This window comes from Giraffa tippelskirchi, chromosome 5 (assembly GCF_054371585.1).
Source record: "Giraffa tippelskirchi isolate mGirTip1 chromosome 5, T2T-mGirTip1v1.2.pri, whole genome shotgun sequence".
Lineage (NCBI taxonomy): Eukaryota > Metazoa > Chordata > Mammalia > Artiodactyla > Giraffidae > Giraffa > Giraffa tippelskirchi.
Window position 1 is genome coordinate 28220913 of NC_137279.1, and position 26827 is coordinate 28247739.

The window sequence follows — 26827 nt, forward strand, 5'->3', positions numbered from 1 at the left end:
CACCAGGAAAGCCCCATGTCCCCCAAGGCCAGGCCTAAGTCTGGTCAGGCCCTCTGAGAAATGTCAGCCCTTCTGAAGCATGAAGCCAGAGAACCAGGTGAACCCAGCTAAGGCTGGGGACTAGGTGGATGCAGTCTTTGTTGTGGTCAGCCCAGGATGGGGAGGATCAGCACAGGGCTCACGCCCTCTCCCTGCAAACTCTATGGGTAGAAGGTGCCAGAAAACTTCAGAAGCTGTTCTGGCCAGCTCTCCAGGCCAGTGTGCCACATGTGTGGTGACAGGAGAGAGGTCAGGACCCTTCAGAGCCTCAGGGCAGTGTGTAGGGGGTCTCTCAGCTCCCTGCAGGGGCCCCACGTGCAGACCCTGAGCAGGGTGGGGCCCCAGAGCTGCCCACTTCCTTGACCCCCACCCTGCACCTACATCCTGGGGTGCCTTCAAGATTGGCTCAGTCCCCGCAGGTACCTGGGGGTTGTTGCCCTGTATTCTATATTTGGGGGCTGCTGTTCCACATGCTCTGGGAACACAAGCCACAGTGACTGCCAGGCAGTTTGGACAGACTGCCCCTCCTGCAGGCCCAGCACCATCTCACCCTGGACCTCAGAGCCAGCAGTGGCCAGAACCCCAGAGCCATGCCACAGTAGGGTGCTGGTGACAGGCTTCTCAGTGAATAGGGGGACCCCAGACCCTGGGAACATCTGCTCTGCTCGGTGATGGGGCCTGAGGAAGGCCAGGTCTTGGGAGCCACCCTCCATCCTGGCCCCAACCCTCGTCTGTGCTCTTGACAAAGCCAGGGGGAGGGGATTGGGGGATTGTGTTTCGGAGCCTCAGACACATGCTCACCCAGGACCCCCAGGGGCTGAGCCTCTCCCTGGGACCACCCGGAAAGAGGGTCCTGCCCTGCTCCTGCCCCCTGAACTCCCACCACCTGTGGGCAGGACACCTTGACCCCCTAAGTTGCCCACCCCATGCCCAGAGCTGGTGGTCCTACCTGGCCAGCCAGGGCTGACTGGGCAGGGAGATCCCCCTGTGGCCCTGGCCTCTGGGCACTTCCAGGCACTCCAGGCCCACCTCCCCTGGGTGGGGCCCCCACAGATGGGGCTACCCGGCACTCTGGCCCCAGGGTACACACTTGCTCCAGCCCCGGCCATCCTGGCCCCTCCCCACCTTAGTGCATTAAGAAACCCTGGTTGTACCTCAGGCTGCTGGGTGCCCTTTCATCGAGTCTCCTCTTGATCCCAGCTGGGCGGCCCCAAGACCCAATCCGGGGTGGCCATCGCCATCTTACTGGGCAGCATTGGATGGTGTCTGGTCTCTAATACTGCCTGGTAATGATGACGCTGGGGCCCTGCTCGCAGCGACGGGGCCGCCCTCCGACAGCTTGGCCCACCCTACCCTCTCTGCCCAAGGCCCCACACCGCCAAAGCCTCTGACACTCACAGTCAGCTGGCCTACACAGTCCTGCCCCAGTGGCTTCCAGATGCAGCCCCAAGGCAGAAAGTTGACCTGGGGCAGGCCCTTCCCCCAGGTCCAGACGTGTCTGCGCCCCTTCTTGGCCCCCAGAATCAAAGGCTTCCTGCAGCTGCACCGGGCCCGCCCCTAGTGATCAGCAATAGGACAGGCGGGTGTCCGGGCCCTGCCCATGGCACCCAAGCAGGTGCTGCTGCCACCACACCTGGCAGGTGTGGGTGGGACAGAGCACAACAAAGGCTGTGAGGGGTGAAGGCCCAGCTGAGCCCAGCTGGGTGGGCCACCTTGCAGACCAGCAACACCTCCAGCCTTGGCTCCGGGTCCTCGCCCCCATGCCCGGCTCTGGGAAAGTGAGGGGCAGCAGGCAGGCCTCCCCGCCTCCACTTGGCCCTGCCTGCAGGGGGTGCGGCACCCACATCCGTCCCACGTCCTCGGGCCGAGGCGCACCGGGGCCTCTGTGGACATCTTACCGGACAGTGCTGGATTTCTCGGCTCGACTCTAACACTGTCTGGTAACGATGTTCAAAGGTGACCCACCAACTGCCGGGAAGTGGCCCGAGGACACATGGTCCTGAGCTCCTGGACCCCAGAGCTGGGCCGAGGCCTGGTCAACTAGGGGCAGGCAAACAGCCTGTCTCAACTCTGCAGGCCAGCCCAACCAGGGAGACTGCTGCCAAGTCCAGGTGCAGGGCCGGTTCTGCCACACTGGGGCCCTCGGGGCTCCCCAAGAAACCCAGAACACTTGGACCTGGGAAGGGCTACCAGCCCACAGGGGGCCCTGGGGAGTCCTGGTCTCTTGCACGCACATAGGCTGTGGCTGAGCCTGGGTTCTCCTTGCAGAGCGGCCAGCGGGCACGTCAACGGCCACACAGGGAAATGGCCTTCTGGCTGGTACAGAGCTGGCAGCCCTCGCCTTCCCTTCCCGGCCTGGCCCATCCACCACCCAGAATCACATGTCCACTATGGGTGTCCAGGGCCCCCAACACATTGCCACTGGGACCAGGCCCTGCCTTCAGAGGTCCCAGGTAGCTGGGGCTGCGGGTGGTGGCCTCTTGCTCCACAAAGGAGGCCACACTCCCTCAGGCCACTGGGGCCGCAGGGAGCACAGGGTGCGTCCGGGCGCCCAGTGCAGTGGACTTTCTGTGCTGCTCTCCCCCCAACCCCCGCAGCCTTGTAGGCGAGACTGGGAACATTGTCCCAAATCGCTGAGGCCAGGATGGACCTTTATTTTATCGTTCTGATCTGAAGCCAGGACACCCGCCCCAGACCCACTCAGTACAGGCACTGTGGCGGCCCTTCTGCCCGGGACCCCAGTGGCTCTTGCAGGGGAGGAGGGTCTGCCCGGCCCTGCTGTTACTCATTAACTGGCTGAGAGCCGTTCAGGAAGCCGCAGGGTGCCACAGCCACCTTGACCCAGGATCCAGAGCAGGGAAGCCAGACTGCTTCCCAGCTGTGCTCTCAAACACATGTGCCTGCAGGGCCGCTCTGAAGACAGGTCTTCAGGAAAGCCCTCCTCGGGGTGACCCTGGGCTGGGCCACCGAGCCTCCTGGGGCCACTCACAGACTAGGAGGCTCCAGGGGTCCTGCCATCCAGCTGAACCCTCCTGCTTTCTCAAGGTGCCGCAGGGCCGGTGGTGGGTGAAGCCCAGGCCCTCCCAGAAGGGCCATCGGATGAGACTGCCTGCACCAAAGCCTGCCGATGGGCGTCTTACCAGACACGGTTAGATCTGGTCCTTCTGTCTAATACTGTCTGGTAATGCCGTCCATCCCTGGCCTCATCACCGCCACAGGAGGGCCCTCACCGATGCTGGATGGAGGGGGGCCCGGGGTCCATGGGTCTCAGCAGTGCTACACGCCGGCTCAGGCCCAAGCCACACCTGACGCCCCAGCCCTGGGACACCCAGAGGGCTTTCTGTTGCAGCCACAATGGACTGTTGGTGTAATAAAGCATGGGGGCTCCTGTTTAGCTCAGGTGCACCGGCGATAGGCTCGTGCTGTTAGCACTGCCACTGGGCCATGAGAGACTTAGGCTGCAGCAGCCGCACCCCCAGAGCCCCCAGGAGCCTCTCCAGGGAGGCACGCTAATCGCTATGCCAGGCAGAGGTGGGGGATGAGGAGTGCAGGACAGAAACAACCCCAGCTTCCTGTGCCCCCAGAGACACCCCAAGCTGCCCTCTCCCCCACCCCAGGTGGCACCAGGACCCTGAGGGTGCTGGCCTTCCTCCCCTGGGTCCCCATAGGCCCGACTTGGCTCTTGGGTGGTCGGAGGCCTCTCCAGGTGCCAGGCCATCACGACCCACACCGAGGTACCGCTGGAAGGCCTGGCGGTCCTGCCCCCTCCCCTCTGTTCCACATCCAGACATCGTCCGTCTACAGTAGATGCCAGTTCCATTCGCAGCCTCATGGCTGTGCCCCCAGAGCCTCTTCCTTCCCTGAGAATTCTAAGCAGGCCCTAGGGTCCCAGTCCATGGCTGATGCCTCTGACCCAGGCTCTGAGGCCAGAGCCAGGGTAGAAGGGCCTCTCTGTCTCTCCCTCCCTCCTCAGCACCCACTGTTTCCTGAGTGCCCTCGGAAAGCTGGTGCAGCTCCAGACACACTGGGGATAGGGGGAGGAGTGTCCCTGAGAAGGAGCCACAGACAAGAAGGCTCTGGGCAGGACATGTGGTCTGCAGGGCTGCCGGTGCTACAGCAGCTAGAGCAGTAGAGGGGCTGCAGGGGTGGGGGTGGGGGGACAGAAGTAGGGGTGCGGCAGGGGCAGAGGGGCAGGGTGGAGGGGATGCAGGGTGGGGGTGGGGGGTCGGGTGGGGGTGCAGCGGGGGTGGGGTGGGGTGAGGGTACTCAGGAAGGCCTCTATGAGCAGAGGGACCCAAAGGCCAGATGCTGCATGGGGGCCACTAAGGAGGACTTCCAGCCCCGGCAAAGGTGCCAGTTCCCCGTGGGAGGCAGGAAAGGCCCTCAACAACCGCTGCAGGAGGGGCACTGGGCCTTTTCCCAGAGAGGGGCTGACTGTCCCCTACTGCCCTCAGGGTACTCGGCCCTCAGGGTACTTGGCCCAACCACAGCCAGGCCTGAGGAGAGGGGAGAGGCGTCTGCCCTGGGAGGCTAGCCAGTTCCTGCTGGGCTGCCTTGCTCCAGGTTGTAGATGTGACCAATGGCCCAGCCCTGGGCTGTGGGAAAGGCTGTCGCCAGGCTGGCTCCCTCACCAGCTTCAGGTTATAAGGCAGTTTTTTTGAGTCTGAGCTCTCGGTGTCACCACATGGGCAGGGGGCTGCCTCCTGAGAACCCATGGAGAACCACCAGAGGAGCTGGGAGGTGGGCTGGCCCAGCTCCTAGGAGTCTGGGTCTCTAGAAGTGAAGAGACGGGAGCATGGGTTCCTGGGGACCAGTGGGAAGACTGAGCAGCCTGCAGGTGACCAGGGACCCCCCTTCAGGCCCAGGCAGGGGCCCACCACCCTGAGGTCAGGATGCCCTTCAGACAATAGCTCAGCTGGGGGAGCTCTCCCCCCTCCTACAGACTAACCCTCGGGCAAAGGGACCACAGTCCAGCAGAACTGAGCCCTGCAGGCCACCAGCACCTGGCACAGGCAGCACACAGCTGAGGGTGCATCAGCCTGAGAGGAGTTGGAAGGAGGGGCTTAGGGGGTACGTTAATTTCCTGGGGTGGCCACAGCAAACTACACAAACTTAGTAGCTTGAAACAAAAGTGTCTTCTCTCACGATCCTAGAGGCCGGAAGTCAGAAGTCCAGGTATGAGCAGGGTCCCTCCTGCCTCTTCTGGCCTCTGAGGCTCCAGGTGTCCCTGGGCTTGTGGCCACTGTCCCACCTTCCGCTGGCTTCTCCCCTCTGTGTCTCCTGCTCTCTGCCTACTTCTCACAAGGACGCTGGTCACTGGATTTAGAGCCCATCAGATAATCACATCTGCCAAGACTATTTCTCCAAGTGAAGTCACATCCCCAGGTTCTGGGCCTTAGGACATGGACACACACTGCAGGGGGCCACTGTCTACCCTACAGGAAGCAAGTGAAGGCACCCTAAGGGGAGACACCCTGGTGACCCATGCAAGGCTCTGGAGGGTGGAGGAAGGGGCCATGCAGGGCAGCCAGAGGCCCTCCCACCGCCCCTGGATTCCCAGACCTGGCTGTCAGCCCCATCTACCCTTGGGGAGGCATGGGTCTGCAGAGCCCCACTTTCCTTTTGGTTAAGTGAGGGCTCCACATGCTGAGGCCGTGGTGAGGGGAGGTGAAGGGTAGCAGCTGAAGCACAGTGGGTCAGGCCTGCGGTCTGGGCATGGACCTGGGGGTCTTGAGAAGGCTCGGGAATGACCCTGGAGGATGGAGGACCCGGGTAGGGGCTGTGCATGTGACGCCCCTCTTCCAACCTCAGTCATTCCCTGCCCCCGCCCCCGGGCCGGCCTCCAGCCCCTCCCCATCCACCTGCTCACCTCTGGGCCACTGAGTCGTGGTTGCTGGGAGACAGTTGCCTGGTCACCACTGTTGTTTCCTGAGCAGAGGGCTCACACCACCTTATGGGGCAGGTAAGACGGACAGGCAGGCCACTGCGGGGTCCTGGCTGGGCATGAAGGCTGGAGTCAGCTGTGCTATGGCCCCTACCTGACCCCCCAGCCCCTAGGAGCCCTGTGGGTCCTCTAAGACTCTGTCCAGGAGTATAAGGGAGGGTAGGGAGAGGAGGGGAGGAGGGGCCTGGCTGGGCAGAGTACCCTCTGAAGAGGGCCCAAGCACCCAGGGCCATAGGGTGAGGAGCAGACATGCACAGAACAGGCTGAGCAGGGCAGACCTCCTGGGGGCGGCAGCCCCTTAGAACCAGCTGCTTTGCTCAGGACCAGGTCTGTCTCCCTGGACCAACCCTCAAAGGATGGCCTCCTAAAATTCACAGGGATCCACATCCCCCCAAACAGCTTAGCCCTGGCCAGAAAGCGCCAGCCGGACGAGCAAAGTCAGCATTCTTCAGCACCCGTGTGGCCAAGCGTGTATCTGGGGATGGGCCCAGTAGGACATGGTGTCATCTCATTTCTCGGACATTTCCTTCAGGTTCACCAAGGTCTTCCACTCGTCACAGGGCGCCATTTCCTGCCAGTCTTTTTACCTGACGAGGTAAATGGCTTCTTTAAAAGTTCATCATAAAGTTGGGTTTCCACTGACGGTCCCTGCTCTGCTGCAGCCCTCTCGGGAGCCCTGGTGCCATCCTGCCTGTGGGGCCGCAGCTGCCCAAGCTGCATCGCCAGTGATAACATTCCCTGAACACCTTCCAGCAAAAGCTTTCTATTTAGAATGAGTCTGTCAGAGAGATCCTGAGAAAGGCGATTGTCTTGGGGACATCCCCCAGTGGTCCAGTGGTTAAGGTTTCACCTACCAATGCAAGTGTTGTGGGTTTGATTCCTGGTCCGGGAACTAAGATCTCACATGCTCTGCAGTGAGGCCAAAAAAAAAAGAAAGGCAATTGCTCAACAAGGCACTGGGAGCTGGAGCTGTGACCCCCCTGACCCCACCCACGACTCCACCAGCCACGTCCTGCAGCCCAGGGACACCATAGTCATCACGTGTGCATGTACAGGGTAGGGGTTCTTCTTAATCTTTGTTCATTTGAATGACAAGAAACTATAATTCATGGCCTGTTTAATTCTTTGCGGAAGTAATAAAATATACAGAGTGAAAACAGGCCAGAGGCCCAGGCTTACAAGGCTTGTTCTGAAACCCACACCCTCACGCCCAATTCCGGGCTCCTGGTTCTGGCAGCACCAATTGCTGCGTCCAGATGACACGTAGAAGTTAGCCAGTGCTGGGCTGTGAGGCCAGGGGCTCCCTCCACACCCCCACGCTCACACGATAACCCCCAGCAATGCTCCATGGGGGTGGCCACTGCTGGCAGCAGCCTGGCCTTCCCGTCCTCACTTGCTGTCAGGCAGGCCCTCCTGGAACACGAGTGACGAGGCAGGTATGTGCACATGGTACATGTAGGAACTGTTTTCACAGCAACCCCCTCAACTCTCTCTCAGGTGGGGAAACCGAGGCACAGAGCAACAGCCCAGAGAGCCCCAGCATCCTGTCCCCAGACCTCCAGCCACACTGGGCTGGCTGCAGAGCCTTACCTCCTGATTTGAGACTTCTCAAGGCTCTTTCCTTGTATTCTTCTTTCCAACCCACTCCCTTGCCTTGAACTTCCCACAAGGCTGTACCACGTTTCTAATTCCTACGAGCTGGTCCACCTTGTCTGTCCCCTTGTGCTAAGTCCTCTTCTCAGGTGAGGATGGCAGTCCTACCCTGGCATGTCTCTAGGGCCACATCCCTGTGCCTTCTGCCCACCCTCGCCACCCAGCCACCCTCTCCCCTCCTCTTAGCCTAACTGTGCAGCTGCTATCTCTGTGTGTCGACCTCCTGCTCACACCTGGGGGGCCTCTGCCAGGTGTCCGTTGACCCAGTAGCTGCTCAGGTGGGAATGCTGTGGGGTAGTACTGCCCGTCATCCTCTCGGGGGCCTCCATCCCCAGAAGGTTTGGGTCTCAGGCAACGTGGAGACATGTACACACCACACGCACCCTCCCTGTTCTCAGCAGGCACCACTCCCCACGCCAGTCATGCTGGGCGGGGTCAGCCCCACTAAGGAGAGCTCTCATTCTGGGTGGGGCAGGGCTGGGAAGGGGGCTCAAGGTCGTCCACATGTTTTGGCCCACCCTTGGCAGAGGGCTGAGACCCTCCCTGCACCCAGCCTCTGCCCAGCCCCCATCACTGGGTTGACAGCTGTTTCCAGTTTACCCTCTTCTGTCCTAAATGGGGACAAAGGTCTTGGTCAGCATCTCTAGGGTGACCAGCTGGTTTGTTTGCAAAGCAACTGTCCTCTTTGGAGGAGCCTCTCTGTGCCTGCCCATACCCCAGGCTGCTGGCCTTTCCCCTGCTTGTGGCTCTTCAGTTTCGGAAAACCCTAGCCTCCTGAGCAGCTCCCAAACTGGGAAGGACCTGCCAAGGAATAGCTAAAATTCCCTAAAATGTTCCCAACTCAGCCACTCAAGAAAGGTGCCCCTGGGAGGCATCATTCTAGGGGCAGGGCCCACAGCCCCACTGACCCTGGGAGGGGCCCGCTGAAGGCCGTTCCCCACCAACCCCGCAGGCCTGACAGCAGCCCTCCTTACAGCCGGCCCCGCGGCCGAGTGCAGAGACGCCGACCACCAACGAACCGTCCCTGCAGGGGAGGACTCGCCCCGGACAGACAGGATGCAGAGATGGCCCTGCCCCCAGGGGGCACCTGGCCCCACAGTCACCACAGAGACCAGTGTCAGCCACCAGAGGAAGCCCAAGTCCAGCACTCCAGGCAGCACCCCTCCCCGCACAGGGCGGGCCCAACCAGGTGCCCAGTTCAAGGGCTATGTCCACAGGTTGCCCGCAGGGCCCACAGAGGGGTGGGGGCCATGTCTTCCCAGAGGTACCCCTGCCCAGGTACCCCAGCATCTGTGGCCCGCAGCCGCACCCACTTTCTCCACCGCCGAGGACCATCCCCTCAGACCCAAGTCAGCACAAAGAGAGGCAAGCGGTCAAGGATGGCAGGGATCCGGCGGGGCCACCCCCGGGCACCAGGTGAATGCAGCCAGGACCTCCCTGGGGACAGGCACCCCATCCCCAAGAAGGCCTTCTCACAGGGGACAACACAGCTCTGTCCTGGGTGAGGGGCCGGGAGGAGGTTATGTGCAGGGTATGGGATCCAGGCCGGCCAAGTAGGGCAGAGGCCAGCAGAGTCAGGGTCTGAACAGGCATAAAGAGGGGTCTACCCTGACTGACATGGGTCACCCATGACATCATGATGGACATTGTGACCCCCAACCTCCTGGGCATATCCCTGCATCATGTGTGCCCCCAGCTCCAGCCTCAACCTCAGCCTCTGCCCCCTGCCCTGTTGGTAAGGAGGGACACTGCCCACTCCAGAGCTGGCTTTCAATGATGGTGACTCTCCCCCCTTTCCTAGGAGGCCCTCTGGGCCTGAGATGGGCAGAGATGGGCCGAAATTGCTGGGGGACTGCCCAGAGGCTCTGGCCAGATTCTGAGTGAATGCCCTCCCCTCCATTTGACCCCACCTTGTTCATAGGCTGGGCCCATGAGAGACCCATGGGGAGTCACAGAGAGGAGGGGCTCCTGCATCAGCTAAGCCAGCTGGACCAAGATGCAGGTGGGCTCGGGCAGGGCCCATCAGGGAGCAGGAAACCTGCCGGGTGGGCTAGAGGCTCTGACTTCCCACCTGCCCACAGAGCTGGACGACTCTGAAGCCGTCAGGCCCCAGGCCGCCCTCCTGGAGAAGCACTTTCTGGAGGGGGAGAAGCAGCCACCCAGCACCGGGCAGGGCCCCTTCTTCTACATCGGAGGGACCAACGGGGCCTCCATGTGAGTGGGGCCTCAATCCAGGCCCTGCCCCACCGCCCCCAGCCCTACCCAGCTCTGCAGCCCCTGGGTAAGCACTGCCCCTCCCCTACAGAATCAGCTCCTACTGCAAGAGCAAGGGCTGGCGGCGCATCCAGGATAGCCGGCGGGAAGACTACAAGCTCAAGTGGTGTGAGGTCAAGTGCAGAGACACCTACTGCAACTTCCGGGAAGGTAGGGGCGGGGCCGGGCTCAGCGGGCAGCCCTCAAACACAGGGTGCCACCATGTGCTGCCTGGGCTCTGTTCTGCCAGGCAAGCAGCTGCTGTACCAGCTCCCCAACAACAAGCTCCTCACCACCAAGATTGGACTGCTCAGCGCCCTGAGGGAGCACTCGAGAGTCCTGAGCAAGACCAGCAAGCCAGCCCCCTGCGCACAGACCAAGTGAGCCACCCTGCCCCCGACTCCTGGCACCCACTCACCCAGCTGCACACCCCCACCCGACGGGTCAGTCGCTGGTCCTGACCACCCTCCACTTAGTCCGTCCGCCCACCTGCTTTCCCACTGACCCAGCTGATCTGTCTCCCCCCGCAACACCTGCCACCATCCTACCCACCCACCCCATGGCCTCAGAAGTCCTCACACGCCCGCCACAGAGCCGCCCGCTGGCATCCTGTACTGTCTCCACTGCCCACCACACCCCTGCTGTCCATCCCACAGCCATTTCTGCCCCTTGACCTGTCCACGCCATGTGCCCACATGATCATTCACCTGTCCACTCCACACGCACTCACTGCCCAGCCATTAACACGTCTGCCCACTCATCCAAACAACCAGCCAGCATCTGGTCATCCATGAGGCCATCTTTACATCCTCGTGTCCAGCTGTCCACCTCCACCTTTTGTCAGCAGCCCTGGACAACTGCCCTGTAGACATCTGTCTATCCACCACACCACACACCACCAGGCTACCATCAAGCCCTCACCCATGCCCCAACTCTCGACACCCCCCATCCATTCTCCCCACACTGAGCAGCCACTCAGGCCAGGTCCTGTGCCCCCCTGGGGTGCAGATCTGAAAAGGACATGATACCTGCCCTGGAACAGCTCCTGTGGACCAGCTCAGGACCACAGAGGCCTGGGGCCACAGAGGTAGACGCACTCAGCCACTATGCCCTAAACTGAAGGTTGGCCTGATGGTCCGTGAATGGGCTGAAAGGCACCCCAGGCCAGGGGATCCGTGCCGACCACTCACTGCAAGCTGGTCACTGTCCTGGCCTGGAGACCCAGCTCTGAACTGACCACTTCCAAAAGCCTAAGAGCTGGGAGATGGGGGGGTCTGAAGCAGGTGAGGTGGCCTGCAGAGAAGCCAGGTGTGCCCGAATTGGCTAGGGAACAGAAGGTGCAAAGGTTCTGCAGAGGGAAGAGCTGGGGTGGCAGGTATGTGTTAGAGGACGCCAGAGGCTGCAGGGGTGCCTGGAGCCCAGCCCCACTGGAAACTCTCCCTCCAACCCCTCAACCCAGGTCAGGCCCCTGGAATGGTCAGCCAAGCTGGGGGGAGGGGACAACCCTCCCAGTGACTTCCCCACCCCCTGCTTCCCCAGGGCCCTGAAAATGGAAGACTTTTTCCCAGAGACCTACCGTCTGGACATCAGGGACGAGAGAGAGGCTTTCTTCACCCTCTTTGATGGTGAGAAGTCACTGGATGCCAGGCCCACTCTGGGGAGACCGGTGCAGGGCTAGACCAAGGTGGGAGTGTGATTAGGGCAGAGCCAAGGTCCTGGGAAGATTGAGGTGGGGGCATGGTCAGGGAGAGGAAGTGTGGAGCCAGTCTGGGTGAGGACAGGGCTGGTACTAAGGCGATGACAGGGAGGTGTCATGGCTGGACCTTAGTGGAAGTTAAAGCCTGGTAGGCTCCAGGCCATGGCTAGGAGGAATGTGGGCAGGGCTGTGACTGGGAGAGCAGTTAGGGCTGGGAGGGGTGGGGCAGGGCAGGGTCTGGCCCGCAGGCTCAGATGGCTCTCTCTGCAGAAACCGAAATGTGGATCTGCAAGCCCACAGCCTCCAACCAGGGCAAAGGCATCTTTCTGCTCCGGAACCAGGAGGAAGTCACCACCCTCCAGGCCAAGACCCAGAGCATCGAGGATGATGCCATCTACCGCAAGATGCCATTCCGGGCACCCCAGGCGCGGGTCGTGCAGAGGTTTTGCTCATGGGCCCCAAGAGGGGCATTGATTGGGTGGGGCTAACCCAAGCCCGCTGGTGCCTGTGAGGGTCCGTGGGGGTCGGGGGCCCACAGAGGAGTTCTTCGTAGTGGAAGGTTCAGTGCCTCAAGCTGGGCCTCTGTATAACTAGGAAGGGTGGCATTTCTCCTGCTGTCAGGGCTGGAAGGAGATGTCCTGCACACATCACCCCCCACAACACACACCACTGGCTCCTGGACAGTGTGGGGCAGGGGGCGTTCGGTCAGCTGTGCCCTGACCTGGGTCCTGCACACTGACCTGCAGGAAGCCCAGCCTCTCCCCCATTCCCCCTCAGCCAGCTGCAGCCTTCAGGCCCTTGGGTAGAGCTGACCCTCCTTCCGGGCTCCCTCTGCCTCTGGATGAGGTCCAGACCCTCAGCCTCACACCAGGGGCACAGTCTGGTCTCAGAAAGTTCCCTTTGGACTTCCCTCTCCACCAGCGGGACCTCATTTCTGCCACAACTTCTGTCAGTCACCGTAAGCAGCTGCTCCCAGCCTCTGGGTCTCCAGACCTCAGCGCTCTCCACTGAGATGTCCCTCCTTGTCTCTCCAAAGGCACCCGCCCTTTAAGGCCCAAGGTCATCCCTGTCTCCTCCTCCAGACAGTCTTCCCTGACCATGGGGGCTAACCAGCTTCTGCCTCCCCAACTCTTAACAAGAGCTGTGCCCTGGGGTACCCCAGTCATACACCGGCAGACTGAGCTTTAGGGACCAGGCGCTCCTTCCCACTTCCCTGCCCTGTTCAGGCTCAGAAATGCCCCCTGACAAGGGGACATTACACTCAACTGGAGTAGGGGACCCAGAGCTCACAGCTGAGGCAGGTAGCAGGGGTGCTGGGGAACTAAGAGGTCCAGGTGGGGGCCTGGGCCAGGCTGACCACACCTCCCCAGGTATATCAAGAACCCACTGCTGCTGGATGGGAAGAAGTTTGATGTGCGCTCCTACCTGCTCATTGCCTGCGCCATGCCCTACATGGTCTTCTTCGGCCATGGCTATGCTCGCCTCACCCTCGGCCTTTATGATCCCCATTCCAGAGACCTCGGTGGCCATTTAACCAACCAGGTAAATGCGCTGCACAGATGCAGCCTTGGACAAAATCGCTGTTCAAGAATGCAGACAAGAACCCAGCTGTAGACACAGCCCAGGCCTGGAGGTGGCCCTGCCTGCGGTCAGCAGTGCCTCTCACCTCCAGCCGCAGCGGGCACCCTGTGAAAGGACTGAGAGCTGTGCGCCACCCCCCACCCCAGCTTGTCTCCCTCTGGGTGTGGATCAGGCACCTCAGGGGTGGGAGCAGAGGATGAGGGTCTTGGTGAGGACCTCAGTGCAGAGATGCTAAGGGCAGCAGTCTCCAAGGAAGGATCTCAATGGGATGCGTCTGGGCAGCGGCCCCCCAGGGGGACCTGGGGGGACTTCCCAAGGGTAGGAGTTGCTGGGGGAGGATCTCAGGTGGCAGGACCAGCCCAGGGCGTCTAGGAGAAGCAGGACCCCTGTGGGGGTGTGGCAGCATCAGGGTGATGCTCTCTGTTGGGGCTTCCATGGGGGATGGGCCTCCAGGCGCTGCCCTTCCCCCCAGTTCATGCAGAAGAAGAGTCCCCTGTATGTGTTGCTCAAGGAGGACACGGTGTGGAGCATGGAGCACCTCAACCGTTACATCAACGACAAGTTCCGCAAGACCAAGGGCCTCCCCCGAGACTGGGTCTTCACCACCTTCACGGTTTGTGTGTGCCCCGCCCACTCGGCGAGGGGAGGGGATATGGGGCTCAGGACTGGGGTGAGGGGTGCTGGGCCACAGGCAGGTCCCTGGGCGGGGCTGCCTCTGGGTGTGCCCACAGCAGTTGGCTCTAGGAGCCCTCTCTTCTCCCTTTCTCAAACGGATCATTCACGCAAAACAAAGGTCACCCTCTGAAAGTGCACAGCTCAGTGGTTTTTAGTGGATCCATAGAGTTGAACGATGAGCACCATCCTCTGATTCCAGAACACTGTCATCTCCCACTGCCCTCCCCAGCCCCTGGCAACCACTAGTCCACTCTCTGTCCCCACGCATCTCCCTGTTCTGGACATTTCACGTCAATGGGATCACACAACATGTGGGTTTTCCCAGCTTCTTTCACTGAGCATAACATTTTCAAGGTTCATTTCGTTCCTTTTTATGACTGAATAATATTTCATTGTGTAAATGGACCATGATTTGTTTGGATAAACATTCATCAGTTGATAGACATTTGGGTTGATTTTACTTTTTGTCAATCATGAGTAATGCTGCTATGCATATTCACATACACAAACAAGTATTTCAGTTCTCTTGGATACAGGTCTAGGAAGCGAATGCACGGTCACATGGTCCCTCTTATGTTGACCTTTTTGAGGAACTGCCAACATTTTCCACAGTGGCTACAATCGCTCCCACTCCCACAGCAATGTCTGATGGTTCCTGTTGCTCTATATCCTTGCCCATACTTACTATCTTTCTCTTTCTGTTTAATACTTGTCCAGTGGGTATAAAGGAGTATTACCTCATTACAGAGTTGATTTGAATTTTTCTAATGATAATGATATTGAGCATCTTTTCATGTACTTAGCTATTTCTGTATCTTCTTTAGAAAAATTTCTGTTACTTCCGTTGTCCATTCTTTCTTTGTTAGGCTGTGCATGCATGCTTGCCGAGTCACTTCGGTCATATCTGACTCTTTGCGACGCTATGGATTGTAGCCCGTCAGGGTCCTCTGTCCATGGGATTCTCCAGTCAAGAATACTGGAGTGGGTTGCTGTGCCCTCCTCCAAGGGATCTTCCTGACTGAGGGATCAAATCCACATCTTTTGCATCTTCTGCAATGGCAGGCGGATTCTTTACCACTAGCACCACCTGGGGATCCCCTGTTAGGCTGTAGAGCTCTTTATATATTGATTGCTAGACCCTTAACAGATTGTGATTTGCAAATATCTTCTCCTGTGAGTTCTCTTTTCACTTTCTTGATAACGTCTTTTTTTGTTTGTTTCACAACTTGCGGGATCTTAGTTCCCAAACGAAAGGTTGAACCCATGTCCTCTGCAACGGAAGTACAGAATCCTAAACACCAGACCACCAGGGGATTCCTGATAAGGTCCTTTTTTGAACAAAAGTTTTAAATTTTTATGAAGTGCAAATTATCTATTTTTCTTTGGTTATTCATGCTTTGATGTCATATTTAAGAATCCACTGCCAAATCCAAGTTGTAAAGATACATCTGCGGTTTCTCCTAAAAGTCCTATGTTTTAACTCTGAGTTAATTATTGTGTATGGTGTGAGGTAAGTGTCCAGAGGTAAGTGTCCAGCTTCAGTCACTTGTGTGTAGCTACTCCATTGTCCCAGGACCATCTGTCAGACTGTTCTTGGCAAATTTTTGAAAATCAATTGACTAGATATATGTTTATTTCCAGACTCTTAATTCTATTTTATTGATATGTATGTCTGTCTTTAAGCCAGCACCATACTGTTTGAGTTGCTGTAGCTTCATTCTCTTTCTCTCTCTTTTTTTTTTTGGCTGTGCTATGAGGCACGGGGGAATCCTACTTCCCTGACAAAGAATCAAACCCATGCCCCCAGCACTGGAAACTTGGGAGTCTTAACCACTGGACCTCCAGAGAAGTCCCTCATGTGTTGAATGAATCACTCTTGCATTTCTGGGATAGATCTCACTCAGATATAGCATATTGTCCTTTAAATATGCTGCTGAATTGGGTTTCTGAGTATTTCGTTGAGTATTTGTGTGTACCCTCATAAGCAATATTGGTCCACAGCATTGTCTATTTGGTTTTGAACATGTTCCCTTCTATTCTATTTTTGTAGTTTGTGAAGCATGCTGTGTTAGTTGCTCAGTTGTGTCTGACTCTTTGCAATCCCATGGACTGTAGCCCATCAAGATCCTCTGTCCATGGAATTCTCCATGCAAGAATATTGGAGTTAGTAGCCATTCTCTTATCCAGGAGATATTCCTGACCCAGGGATCAAACCCAGGTCTCTTGCTTTACAGGCAGATTCTTTACCATCTGAGCCACCAGGGAAGCCCTTAAATATTTGGAAGAATTCACCAGTAAGGCCACCTTATTGTGGACTTTTTTTTGTGGGAAGGACTATTTTTATTATTATTACTAACTCAACCTTTATTTGTTAGAAATAGATAACTAAGGTTATCTATTTCTTCTTGGGTCAAGTTTATCAGTTTGTCTTTCTAGGAATTTTTCCGTTTCTTCTAAGTTACCTAATTTGTTTGGAATATAGATCACTTGTGGTATTCTATGAACAGTTTTAATCCTTTTCATAATCATTTTCATATTTATGTAAAGTCCTTCTTTTAAAAAAAAAGGTTTTTTTTTACTCTTTTGGCCATACCACATGGCATATTGTATCTTAGTTCCCTGACATTGAAAGTGAAAGTGTTAGTAACTCACTCATGTCCAACTCTTCGCAACCTCATGGACTGCAGACCACTAGGCTCCTCCATCCATGGAATTTTCTAGGCAAGAATACTGGAGTGGGTTGCCATTTCCTTCTCCAGGGGATCTTTCCAAGCCAGGGATCGAAACTGGGTCTCCTGCATTGTGGGCAGACTACCATCTGAGCCACCAGGGCCAGGTATCAAACCCATGCCCCCTGCACTGGCAGCATAGAGTCTTAACCACTGGACCACCAGGAAAGCCCCAAGGTCTTTCTTTCTGGATTTTAGTAATGTAAGTCTTCTTTCCTCTTTTTCTTGGTCAGTTTAGCTAAGGGTTTGTCAGTTTTGTTGATTTTTTCAAAGAGCCAGCTTTTGGTTTCATTGATTTTCTCTATTGCTTTCTATTCTCTAATTCCACTTATATCCACCCTAATTTTTATTATTTCCTTCCTTCTACTTGCTTTGGGTTTAGTTTTCTCTCTCTCTTTTTTTTTTCTTAGGGTTGAAGGTTGGGTTATTGATTTGATTTGAGATCTTTCTTCCTGTTTAATGTAGGCATTTACAGTCATAAATTTCCTTCTGAGCACTGCTTTTACTGCATCCCATAAGATTTTGTGCATTCTGCTTTCATTTGTTGCTTAAGAGTGTGTCATCTTCCACACATTTGTGAATTTTCTAATTTTCTTTCTCCTATTGATTTCTAATTTCATTCCATTGTGGTCAGAAAACATACTTTGTATGATTCCAACCCTTTAAAAAGTATTGAAACTTGTTTCATGTTTTTTGTTTTGGCTGCACTGTCTTCGTTGCTGAGTGAGGACTTTCTCTACTTGCAGCGAGTGGGGGCTACTCTTTGTTGTGATGCACAAGCTTTTCATTGCGGTGGCTTCTCTTGTTGCAGAGCACAAGCTCTAGAGCACAGACTCAGTAGCTGTGGTGTATAGATTTAGTTGCCCCTTGGCATGTGGGATCTTCCTGGTCCAGAGATCAAACCCATGTCCTCTGCTTGGCAGGTGGATTCTTAACCACTGAACCACCAGCAAAGTTCCTATTTTATGTTTTAACATACTGTCTATCCTAAAAAATGTTCCATGCACACTGGAGAAGGATGTGTAGTCTGCTGTTGAGTGGAGTGTTCTACAGATATCTTTCAGGGTAGGTGATTTATAATGTTGTTCAAGTCTTGCATTTACTTATTGATCTTCTGTATAGCTGTTCTATCATTGAAAATGGCATAATGAAGTCTCCAACTATTATTATTGAATTGTCTATTTCTTTCATTCTGTCAGTTTTTGCTTCATGTATTTTTAGGCTCTGTTGTTAGGTGCATGTATAATTATTACATATTCTTGATTTATCATCAGAAAATATTCTTCTTTCTTAATGTCTTCAATTTTCATCTTAAACTCTATTTTCTCTGATATTTGTACAGATGTTCCAGCTCTCTTTTGGTTCCTTTTTGCCTGATATATCTTTTTTCTATTCTTTGACTTTCAACCTAGCTTTGTCTTTGAATCTAAAGTGAGTCTCATAGGTAGCATATGGGGGGTGGGGGGATGTATTCTGCCAATCTTTGTCTTTTATTGGAAAGCTTCATCCATTTACTGGAGAAGGCAATGGCACCCCACTCCAGTACTCTTGCCTGGAAAATCCCATGGATGGAGGAGCCTGGTAGGCTGCAGTCCATGGGGTCGCTAAGAGTCGGACACGACTGAGCAACTTCACTCTCACTTTTCACTTTCATGCATTGGAGAAGGAAATGGCAACCCACTCCAGTGTTCTTGCCTGGAGAATCCCAGGGACGGGGGAGCCTGGTGGGATGCCATCTACGGGGTCGCACAGAGTCAGACACAACTGAGGTGACTTAGCAGTAATCCATTTACATTTAATATAATTACGGATAAGTTAGGATTTACATCTGCTCTTTTGCTATTTTCTATATATCTTATATTTTTTTGTTTGTTCCTCCATTACTGCCTACTTTCGTGTTAAATATTTTCTAGTGTACCATTCCTAGTATTTCTTTTACTATACATTTTGAGTTATTTTCTTATTGCTGCCCTTGGTATTACCATTAACATCTTAATTTAAAACTATCTAGTTTGGATTCAAGCCAAGTTAATTTCAACAGTGTTTCTTTTTTAATTTTTTCCTGTATAGCTCTATCTCTTCATTTATGCTGTTACCGTCACAAATTACAACTCCTTAAATTGTGTGTCCATCAGCATAGATTCATAGTTATTGCTTTACACAATTGTCTTTTAAATAAAACAGAAGGAAAAAGGCAATTACCAAAAAATGAATGTATAGTGTCTTTTATATTTAACTATGTAGTTACTTATAAAACAATGGAAACAGTGACAGACTTTATTTTCTTGGGCTCCAAAATCACTGCAGACAGTGACTGCAGCTATGGAATTAAAAGATGCTTGCTCCTTGGAAGAAAAGCTATGACCAAACTAGACAGTATATTAAAGAGCAGAGACATTACTTTGCTGACAAAGGTCCATCTAGCCAACGCTATGGTTTTGCCAGTAGTCATGTATGGATGTGAGAGTTGGACCATAAAGAAAGCTGAGCGCCAAAGAATTGATGCTTTTGAACTGTGGTGTTGGAGAAGACTCTTGAGAGTCCCTTGGATTGCAAGGAGATCCAACCAGTCAATCCTAAAGGAAATCAGTCCTGAATATTCCTTGGAAGGACTGTTGCTGAAACTGAACCTTCAACACTTTGGCCACCTGATGTGAAGAATGGACTCATCGGAAAAGACACTGATGTTGGGAAAGATTGAAGGCAGGAGAAGGGGACAACAGAGGATAAGATGGTTGGATGGCATCACTGACTTGATGGACATGAGTTTGAGCAAGCTCCGGGAGTTGGTGATGGTCAGGGAAGCTTGGCATGCTGCATGCAGTCCATGTAGTTGCCGAGTCGGACACAACGGAGCGACTGAACTAAACTAATGTAGTTACTTCATGGATGCTCTTAATTTCTTAATGTGAATTCAAATTATTGTCTAGTGTCCTCTCATTTCAGTCTGAAAGACTGTAGAAATGTTCTACTACTGCTAATCTATGTTTTTTAAATTTGGGAATGTCTTAATTTCTTTTTTATTTTTGAAGGATAATTTTGCTGTATATACAATTCTTGGTTGACAGTTTTATTTTTCTTTCAGCATTTGGAATATGTCAACCCACTGCCTTCTGGACTCCATGGTTTTAAATGGGAAATTGGTTGCTGGTCTTATTGAGAAGCCCTTATGATAAGTCACTTCTATTTGTTGATTTCAACATCCTCTGTTTGTCTTTGTCTTTTAAAAGTTTGCTTATAATATGATGGATCTTTCTGAGCTTATCCTACTTGGAGCTCATTGGCCTTAAATATGTAAATTCTTTTTCATCAAATTTGAGAAGTCCCACTACCATTATTTCTTTAAATATTCTTCCTGCCTCTTCCTTTACTCTCTTTCTAGATCTCCTCTCATAGATCTCTGTAACTTCATTTTTCTTCATTCCTTTGACTTTCTGTTCCTTAGACTGGATAATCTCAACTGATCTATCTTCAAACAACTCAAATGTTTTGTTCAATTATGATACTTTTCAACTCCAGAATTTCTGTTCAGCTCTTGTTTATAATTTCTGTCTCTTCACTAATATTCTCTATTTGGTAAGACATTGTTCCTGTATTTTCCTTTAGTTCAAGTGAGGTCTTTCAAGGAAACATCAGACATCACAACAAATGACTACACTTCTCTGCCAAACAGATTAATTCTGCTGTCTCCAGTACCAAGAATGTAGGCTTTTTTCAAGGCATTGAGCTGGGATGCAGGGAATAATATTAGAGCAGGTTAAAATACTACAAAACTTGCTGTTCCTACCAAGATTCAAGATTCTACTGAAATAAACACTCTTCAGGTTGCTGAACGCTTTTGGTTAATTTCCAGCATTCTAAGAAGGTTAATTTTGACTAATTTGGCCCATTTTGGCTGTTTTTATGGAATGGCTTATCTCTGAACCCCTTCCTCTGCCCATTTTGTGATGCTCTCGTCTCTCTTGATCCTGCTCAGCAAGGTTTCTCCCTATTGTCTCACTGAAATGCCCACCAGAGTGACCTCCATGTTGTGAAACTCAGGGTCAGCCCTGGTCCTCTTCTCCCTGACCTGTCAGCCAACTTCAGACATAGCTCCTCACTCCCCATGGCTTCCAGGACCTTGCTCACTTCCTCTCAGCCCCCTGTGTAGGTCCCTGGGCTCCCCACCACGGCTCTCTGGAGCCCAGTGTCCAGCCTGGTTCTACTTTTTATCTGCTCTTATCCCCTCTTTGTCTTTATCAGATATCACCTGACTTTATTTTTTTTTTTAACTTATTTTGTATTGGAGTAAAGCCAATTAACAATCAATGCTGTGATAGTTTATCTATACATGTATCCATTCTCGCCTAAACTCACCTCCCACCCATGCTGCCACATAATATTGGGCAGAGTTCTTTGTGCTATACAGTAGGTCCTTGTCGGCTTCCCATTTTAAATATAACAGAGTGTACATGACCATCCCAAACTCCCTAACTATCCCTTCCCCCATCCATTCCACCAGCAACCATAAGTTTGTTCTCTAAGTCTGTGGGTCTCTTTCTGTTTTATAAGTTTATCTGTATCATTTCTTATATAAGGGATGTCATACAACATTTCTCCTTCTCAGACATCCCCTGACTTTAAATTCCATCTATGTGCTTAAGATTCCGCATTAAACATGGACACTGACCACTCCCCTGATCTTGAACCAAAGCCTATCAGCACCCCGTCTGCAAGCTCACAGAGGTCTCAGCCTCCAGGGCCTCCTCTCCTTCTTGGTTGATGAGGGCTCCATCCTCCCAGAGTCTCATGCCAACCATCTAGGGATAGCCCTTCATTCTTGTTTCACAGCTCACATCCTTTTATCAGTTGCATTGGCTTTACCCCAAAATAGACCCAGCATCCATCCTACCACCTTGGCTTCTACAAGCCAGCATATTTCTCACCTAGCTCCTTGCAACAGGCCCCTTCAGTCTCTCTCAGCATAGCAGCCGGAGGACCCTATGAGGGCACAGGTCAGACATGCCTTCCTGCGCACCACCCTCCAAAGCTCTGATCTCAGGGTGAAAGGCAAGGTCTTCCCACACCATGAGAAGTGACTGGTGCCACTCTGGTCTCATCTCCCGCTGCTCCCTAGCTTGCTCCAGCCACAGCAGCATCACCCTGGTCCTCTGACACCTTGAGCATGCTCAAACTTACAGCTGTTGCTCTACCCAGGTGTCGCATCCCCATCCCACAGCTCCCCGCTTCCATCTTCACCTGTTACTCACTCTCTTCTCAATGAGGCCCACCTGGATCATACCCCTTTCCTCACCACCCCGAACCTCCCATCTCTCACCCTGCTTTAGCTTCTCCTGCTTTAGCATGTGTGGCTTTGTGCACCATACAAAGTGCATAATGATTTACACATCAAGTTTTTTGTCTCTCTCCTATGAGTGAACTGCTCAAGGGCAGAGACTCCTCGGAAGCTCTCTCCACTCTCCTGCCACACCAGTACCTGTCACACAATAGGAGGGCCATATGTTTGTTGGATGAATAAAATGAGAGTGAAGGAGTTTCTGGCTGTGAGCCTGTGACCCTGAGAATGTGATAGTATGGGCACAGTGGGAGCACAGGTGAGGGATGGGCTGTGGCTGCTCAGGCCTGGAGGGTGTAATCAAGGCCCACAGGTGACGTCGTATCCCCCCCACCCCACCCCACCCCACCCCACCCCACCCACAGAAGCGGATGCAGCAGATCATGGCCCACTGCTTCCTGGCCGTCAAAACCAAGCTGGAGTGCAAGCTGGGCTACTTTGACCTCATCGGCTGTGACTTCTTGATCGATGAAAACTTCAAGGTGCTGCTGAGGCTTTCCGGGGGTGGCGATGGGGCCTGGCAGGCAGGTGCAGGAGGGAGGGGCCCTCTGTGCACACCTGACCACTCAGGCAGGCTCCTGGGGTGGGCAGTCAGACGCCCTCCCTAGCCCTGGAGATGGTGTGTTCATAAGCTTTCACTCCTCCTACAGCTGGGGTAGCTCCCAAGACCAGACTCTCAGACCCTCGAGGGTCTCAACCCCTTGGGCAATTGGGGGAGTGAGGTCATGGAAAAGAAGTGACCTGATGGTCACATGGCTTAATGGGGACAAGGGTCTCAGCCTTCTCCTGGCCAAGTGGTAGGTGGGGCGAGATGCTGAGCAGTGTTGGGCCCAGGTGTGGCTGCTGGAAATGAACTCCAACCCGGCCCTGCACACCAACTGTGAAGTCCTGAAAGAAGTGATTCCCGGCGTGGTCATGGAGACCCTGGGTGAGTCACCCCCCCAGGACCCTCAAACTGCCCCTCCCTGCCTGAACATACTCTCTGCAAGTTCAGACTCCCACAAACCCAGTTCTCCAGCAGCCCGAGGGCTGCGTGGCAACCCCAGCCTCTGCTCATGCCCCCACCTCCCCGCCAGCATGGTGCCATCCCACCCCTCATCACCCTGTCATCTCCAGACAGGGTGGAGGGCCCCCCTTGCCCTCTCATCGCCCTTCCCCTCTCCGCGTCCCGCTCACCCCTGACTCCTCCCCAGACCTGGCGCTTGAGACCTTCCAGAAGAGCCTACACAGCGAAAAGATGCTACCGCTGCTGTCCCAGCGCCGCTTCGTGCTCCTGCACAACGGCGAGACGGACCTGTGGCCGTGGCTGGGGGGCTCCCGCAACGTCCCCCGCCCGCCACTGCCCCCACCTCGGCCCACCTGCGACGCCGCGCCCCTCGAGCCACCCCTACTCCGCGCCACCGACCGGCCGGGCGCGCGCAGGCCCGCGCCATACCGGGGCCTCGGCGGCGCGCTAGGGCGGCCCTCCTCCGAGCAGCGGCGCCCCCGGCCACCCGTCCCCGCTCCCGACGGCGCCCTGAGTGGAGACCCCGAGGCCCAGGGCGGTGGGCGGCCGCGAGCGGGCGATGACGACCGGGTACCGGAGCGTTCCCCGGAGCCTGTAGAAGAGGAGCGCAAGAACACGGGCCATCGCGGCTCCTAGCGGGCGGGCTACCGGCGCTCTCCCAGGGACCTATAAAAGCTACTTTGTTACAAGCGCGGCCTCTGCCCCGCACACTCGGCCCGCAAGACCCTCGCTGGCAGCCTCCCTGAACCCTGCGAGCCGCTACTTCACTGCTGGGACCCGTTCTTGGGGGTCATGGGGGTCGAGGGATGAGCCGCCGAATCAGAACCTCTGACTTTGCCCACCATGGGCTGCTTCCATCCGGTGAACCTCTCCAGTTCCTGGGCCCCGACACATCACCTATAGCCCTCCTCCATCCGGACCCTGGGCCCCTGCAGCCTCACAGGTCACCTACCCCAGCTGCCTAGTCTGCTGTCCCTGGGAAAGGCAGCCAGTGTCTCCCAGGCAAGGGTCTGGGTCCCCACGGGCCCCTCCAGATCCCCATAGGGGCGCTTCTTCACACCAGCCCCCACCCTGCCCAGGCTCAGCTCCTTTCTGGGACTTCAGAGCACCAGGGCTCTGAGCTCCCCAATGGTGACACGGTGGGAGCTATACAGCAGGCAGAGCATTGCAGAGGCCCCAAGAACCCAGGCTGTGGGCAACAGGTGTGTGATCGTGCAGGACGGCGCCCTGAGGGGTGTGCCAAGCCAGCATGTCCCCATGTTCCTTGTGGCCTCAACCCCGAGGCTGCTGGGAGAAACCCACTACCGCCAAGCATCCTGGACCAGCCATAATCCCCTCTCCACATCCACCATCCCACACTGACCCCAATCCAGACCCACCCCTAGGCCCACTGCAGCTGGCACCCCTCCTGCACTGCCTTTCACATACCCCACCCTCACCTCTCCCATCAGTCACCACCAAGTCACATGCCCTCCTCCTGTCCTGCCCACCCTCAGTGGTGACCCCAGCGGGCTCCACCACAGGTGGGAGGGGCTGCTGGGACCCTTGTTCTGCTCTGCATTGGAGTGCGGGTGGGACCTAAGGGGCAAAGGGGCTTGTCTTCCCCTCCCCCATTGCCCCTCCCACTCTTTTCCCAGGGGTGCAAGGGCCAGAGCACGCTAGAGGGCAGCGTGTGCCGCGGAGCTTCTGGCCAGTCCACGGAGATGTGCAGTCAGGGAGTCAGGGAGAGAAGGGCCAAATGGAATCTGGGGCTCAGAGAGGTAGAGACATTCCTCCTGGGTCACAGAGCCAGTGAGGGCCCAGGCCAGGACCGACCTGCCCTGTCACTCACAGCTCACCCAGGCATCCCCACCACTGCACTCCCTCCTCGTCCTGCTGCTGTGGCCAGGAGTATAGGGTCGTCAGGCCAGAAGCACATTTGTCACCGTGTGACAAGGGTCCAGGAGCCCTGAGTGCACTTCTCCCCCACCAGTGTGTCTGCTGGGCTCTCCATGAGGCATCAAGCTCAGCACTGCCACTTCGGCAGCCTGATGGCCAGCTCTGCACCCCGAGGCTGGGGAAGGTGAAAACCAGTCTCCATCAGGGAGAGGTGGCCCCCTGGGTGGGCAGAGCACACCCACATCAGTGTCTTCAGGGTCTGTACCAGTCTTTCCTTACTGGGGTGAAGGTCACTGCACAGCCTGTCACCTCAGGCTCAGCCCCTGGTTGCCCCTGAGGGGCCTCTATACCCCATGTCTCAGCCTCCAGGCCTCTCCTGCCCCTTCCCCACATCCTGCCCACAGGGCCTTCGCCCACGCTGTCCCGGGGCTCATTACTTGGCCCATGGTAGAACAGTGCTGCCTGTGGATGTTCCAGCTCTCCTCCAGCAGGACTGATCCCCAGCCGGTCAAGGCAGTATCTGCAGAGGTGACCCGACGCTCGAGGGGAAGCTGGTCTGAGGCCTCCATTGTCCCTGGGCCCTGAGTGGGTGCGGTGGCCCCCAGGGACCATGGTGGGGTGAGACGTGCACATCCTGACTGGGCCTCCCTCCCTGGGCAACCCCAAACCCTGGACTGTCTGCAGCTCTTGGGTCCCTGGTACCCGGAGAACCTGGGTGACAATAGATGAGGTTCTCCTGCTGCTCTTTCATCCCTAGAGGTGATGGCCGCACCCTTGTCCCCCATATGGATCCTCCTGAAGTCCTTGGGGGTCAGGAGTCTGTTTCCACTAAAGAGCCCACGGGACTCAGAGGACTTCCCTCAAACCCCTCTTCCCTGCAATGTGTCTCCAAATAGAGGGGTCAGAACAGCCATGGCCCAAATCAGTGTCTCTGGAAAGACTCCTCTCCACAAGGCATGGCCACTTCTTATTGGGAAGTGGGGGTTCGGGGCCCTGAAAACCACTGCAGAGCCAGAGGTCAGCCCAGTTGCAGAGGAGTGGCCATGGTGCTGAAACCATGGTGGGGATTGGGGGAAGTGATGGCCCCAATTCCTGGTCAGGGCCCTTGAATGGCCAGACTTAGCACCATGGACCTATCTGATTGGTGAGGGGGCAGGCAGGGGCCACCTGTCCTTGGACAGCTCCCTGAAGCTGCCCTAGGACTGGGGCCAGGGGAGGGCAGACATCCGGTTCTGTCTAGGATGGGTTCCCTCCCTATGCCCACTATGGGTGTCTCTGTCTGCTTGGGAGGGTGTCCTACACTGGCTGAGTCCACGTCTCAGTGAAAGGGGGGGTCGGGGGCCTTTCCAAGCAAGGCGAGGTGCTGTGGCTGGGTGGGACGCTGCTGTGGCCGGAAGCACTTCTGGGAACAGAGGATGGCCTCTGAGCCCTTATCTGAGGCTGAACACGCACCCTGGAGCCTGACCGAAGAGGAGGAGGGGGGAGGAGCTAAGCAGCTGGAGAGCCTCTCTGGTTGGGGTTGGGGAATCCCCAGGGGGAGCAGCAAGGGGCAGGAGCTGGTCTGGGCAGAATCTCATCTTCAGGTCATTCCTGGGCTTGGTGACCTATACCTGTGCCCATCCCAGCACACTGGGCTGAGCGGGAGGGGGTGGGAGCCCCTCAACACACCAGCCCCCTCCGTTCCCCACTTATCAGCACTCTTGAGTCTCCTGTGTCTCCTGCTGCCCTGAGCTCTGCATCCCAGGCCCACCCACGGCCTCCCTCCTCCCAACTTGGACTTGCTCAGGCCTCCCCTGCGAAAGTGACTAGCCGGAGCCTGCACACACCTCGCCCTGGGCAACCCACCTGAGCCTCCTGCTTCCCCTCAACTGAGCCCCTCCATGCCCCTTCCTGCTCTGTGGGATTTCAGCTGGGGCGCCTCAGTTCAGCTCAGGTCCAGCTCCATCAGCTCAATCACGGAATTCCAGGGGCTCCCAGGAGGCTGCCAGGGAGGGACGTGAGTCCAGGAGTGGGGAGAGCAGGGAGTGAGCAGAGGGAG

General features: G+C 55.5%; 1 protein-coding gene and 1 long non-coding RNA gene across 25 annotated transcripts in view; one reads left to right on the forward strand and one right to left on the reverse strand.

Moving 5' to 3' along the window:
- Window positions 1-23600, forward strand: part of TTLL10 (tubulin tyrosine ligase like 10) — a 29335-nt gene extending 5735 nt beyond the window's left edge. The window contains exons 1-16 of one of the 24 annotated variants that reach the window (XM_081488168.1): window positions 5957-6001; window positions 6383-6420; window positions 6516-6578; window positions 8589-9052; window positions 9558-9638; window positions 9718-9850; window positions 9942-10060; window positions 10140-10269; window positions 10898-10960; window positions 11429-11514; window positions 11856-12027; window positions 12956-13127; window positions 13639-13779; window positions 22271-22387; window positions 22707-22833; window positions 23099-23600. In XM_081488168.1, coding sequence (XP_081344294.1) covers window positions 5993-6001; window positions 6383-6420; window positions 6516-6578; window positions 8589-9052; window positions 9558-9638; window positions 9718-9850; window positions 9942-10060; window positions 10140-10269; window positions 10898-10960; window positions 11429-11514; window positions 11856-12027; window positions 12956-13127; window positions 13639-13779; window positions 22271-22387; window positions 22707-22833; window positions 23099-23547 — 2364 coding nt within the window. In that variant the 5' untranslated portion in view covers window positions 5957-5992 and the 3' untranslated portion in view covers window positions 23548-23600. Of the gene's footprint in view, window positions 1-5956; window positions 6104-6360; window positions 6579-6876; window positions 7040-8588; window positions 9053-9557; window positions 9639-9717; window positions 9851-9941; window positions 10061-10139; window positions 10270-10897; window positions 10961-11428; window positions 11515-11855; window positions 12028-12955; window positions 13128-13638; window positions 13780-22270; window positions 22388-22706; window positions 22834-23098 lie in introns of those variants that run through there. The other 23 variants (XM_081488177.1, XM_081488170.1, XM_081488183.1 and 20 more) reach the window with 23 other exon arrangements.
- LOC145505625 (uncharacterized) lies at window positions 5156-9203 on the reverse strand. The gene is made up of 5 exons (XR_014053164.1): window positions 8919-9203; window positions 6838-6892; window positions 5909-6036; window positions 5655-5791; window positions 5156-5355 (listed from the first exon to the last, which is right to left on the reverse strand). It is a non-coding gene; the product is annotated as an uncharacterized LOC145505625 (long non-coding RNA).
- Window positions 23601-26827: the final 3227 nt, after the last annotated feature.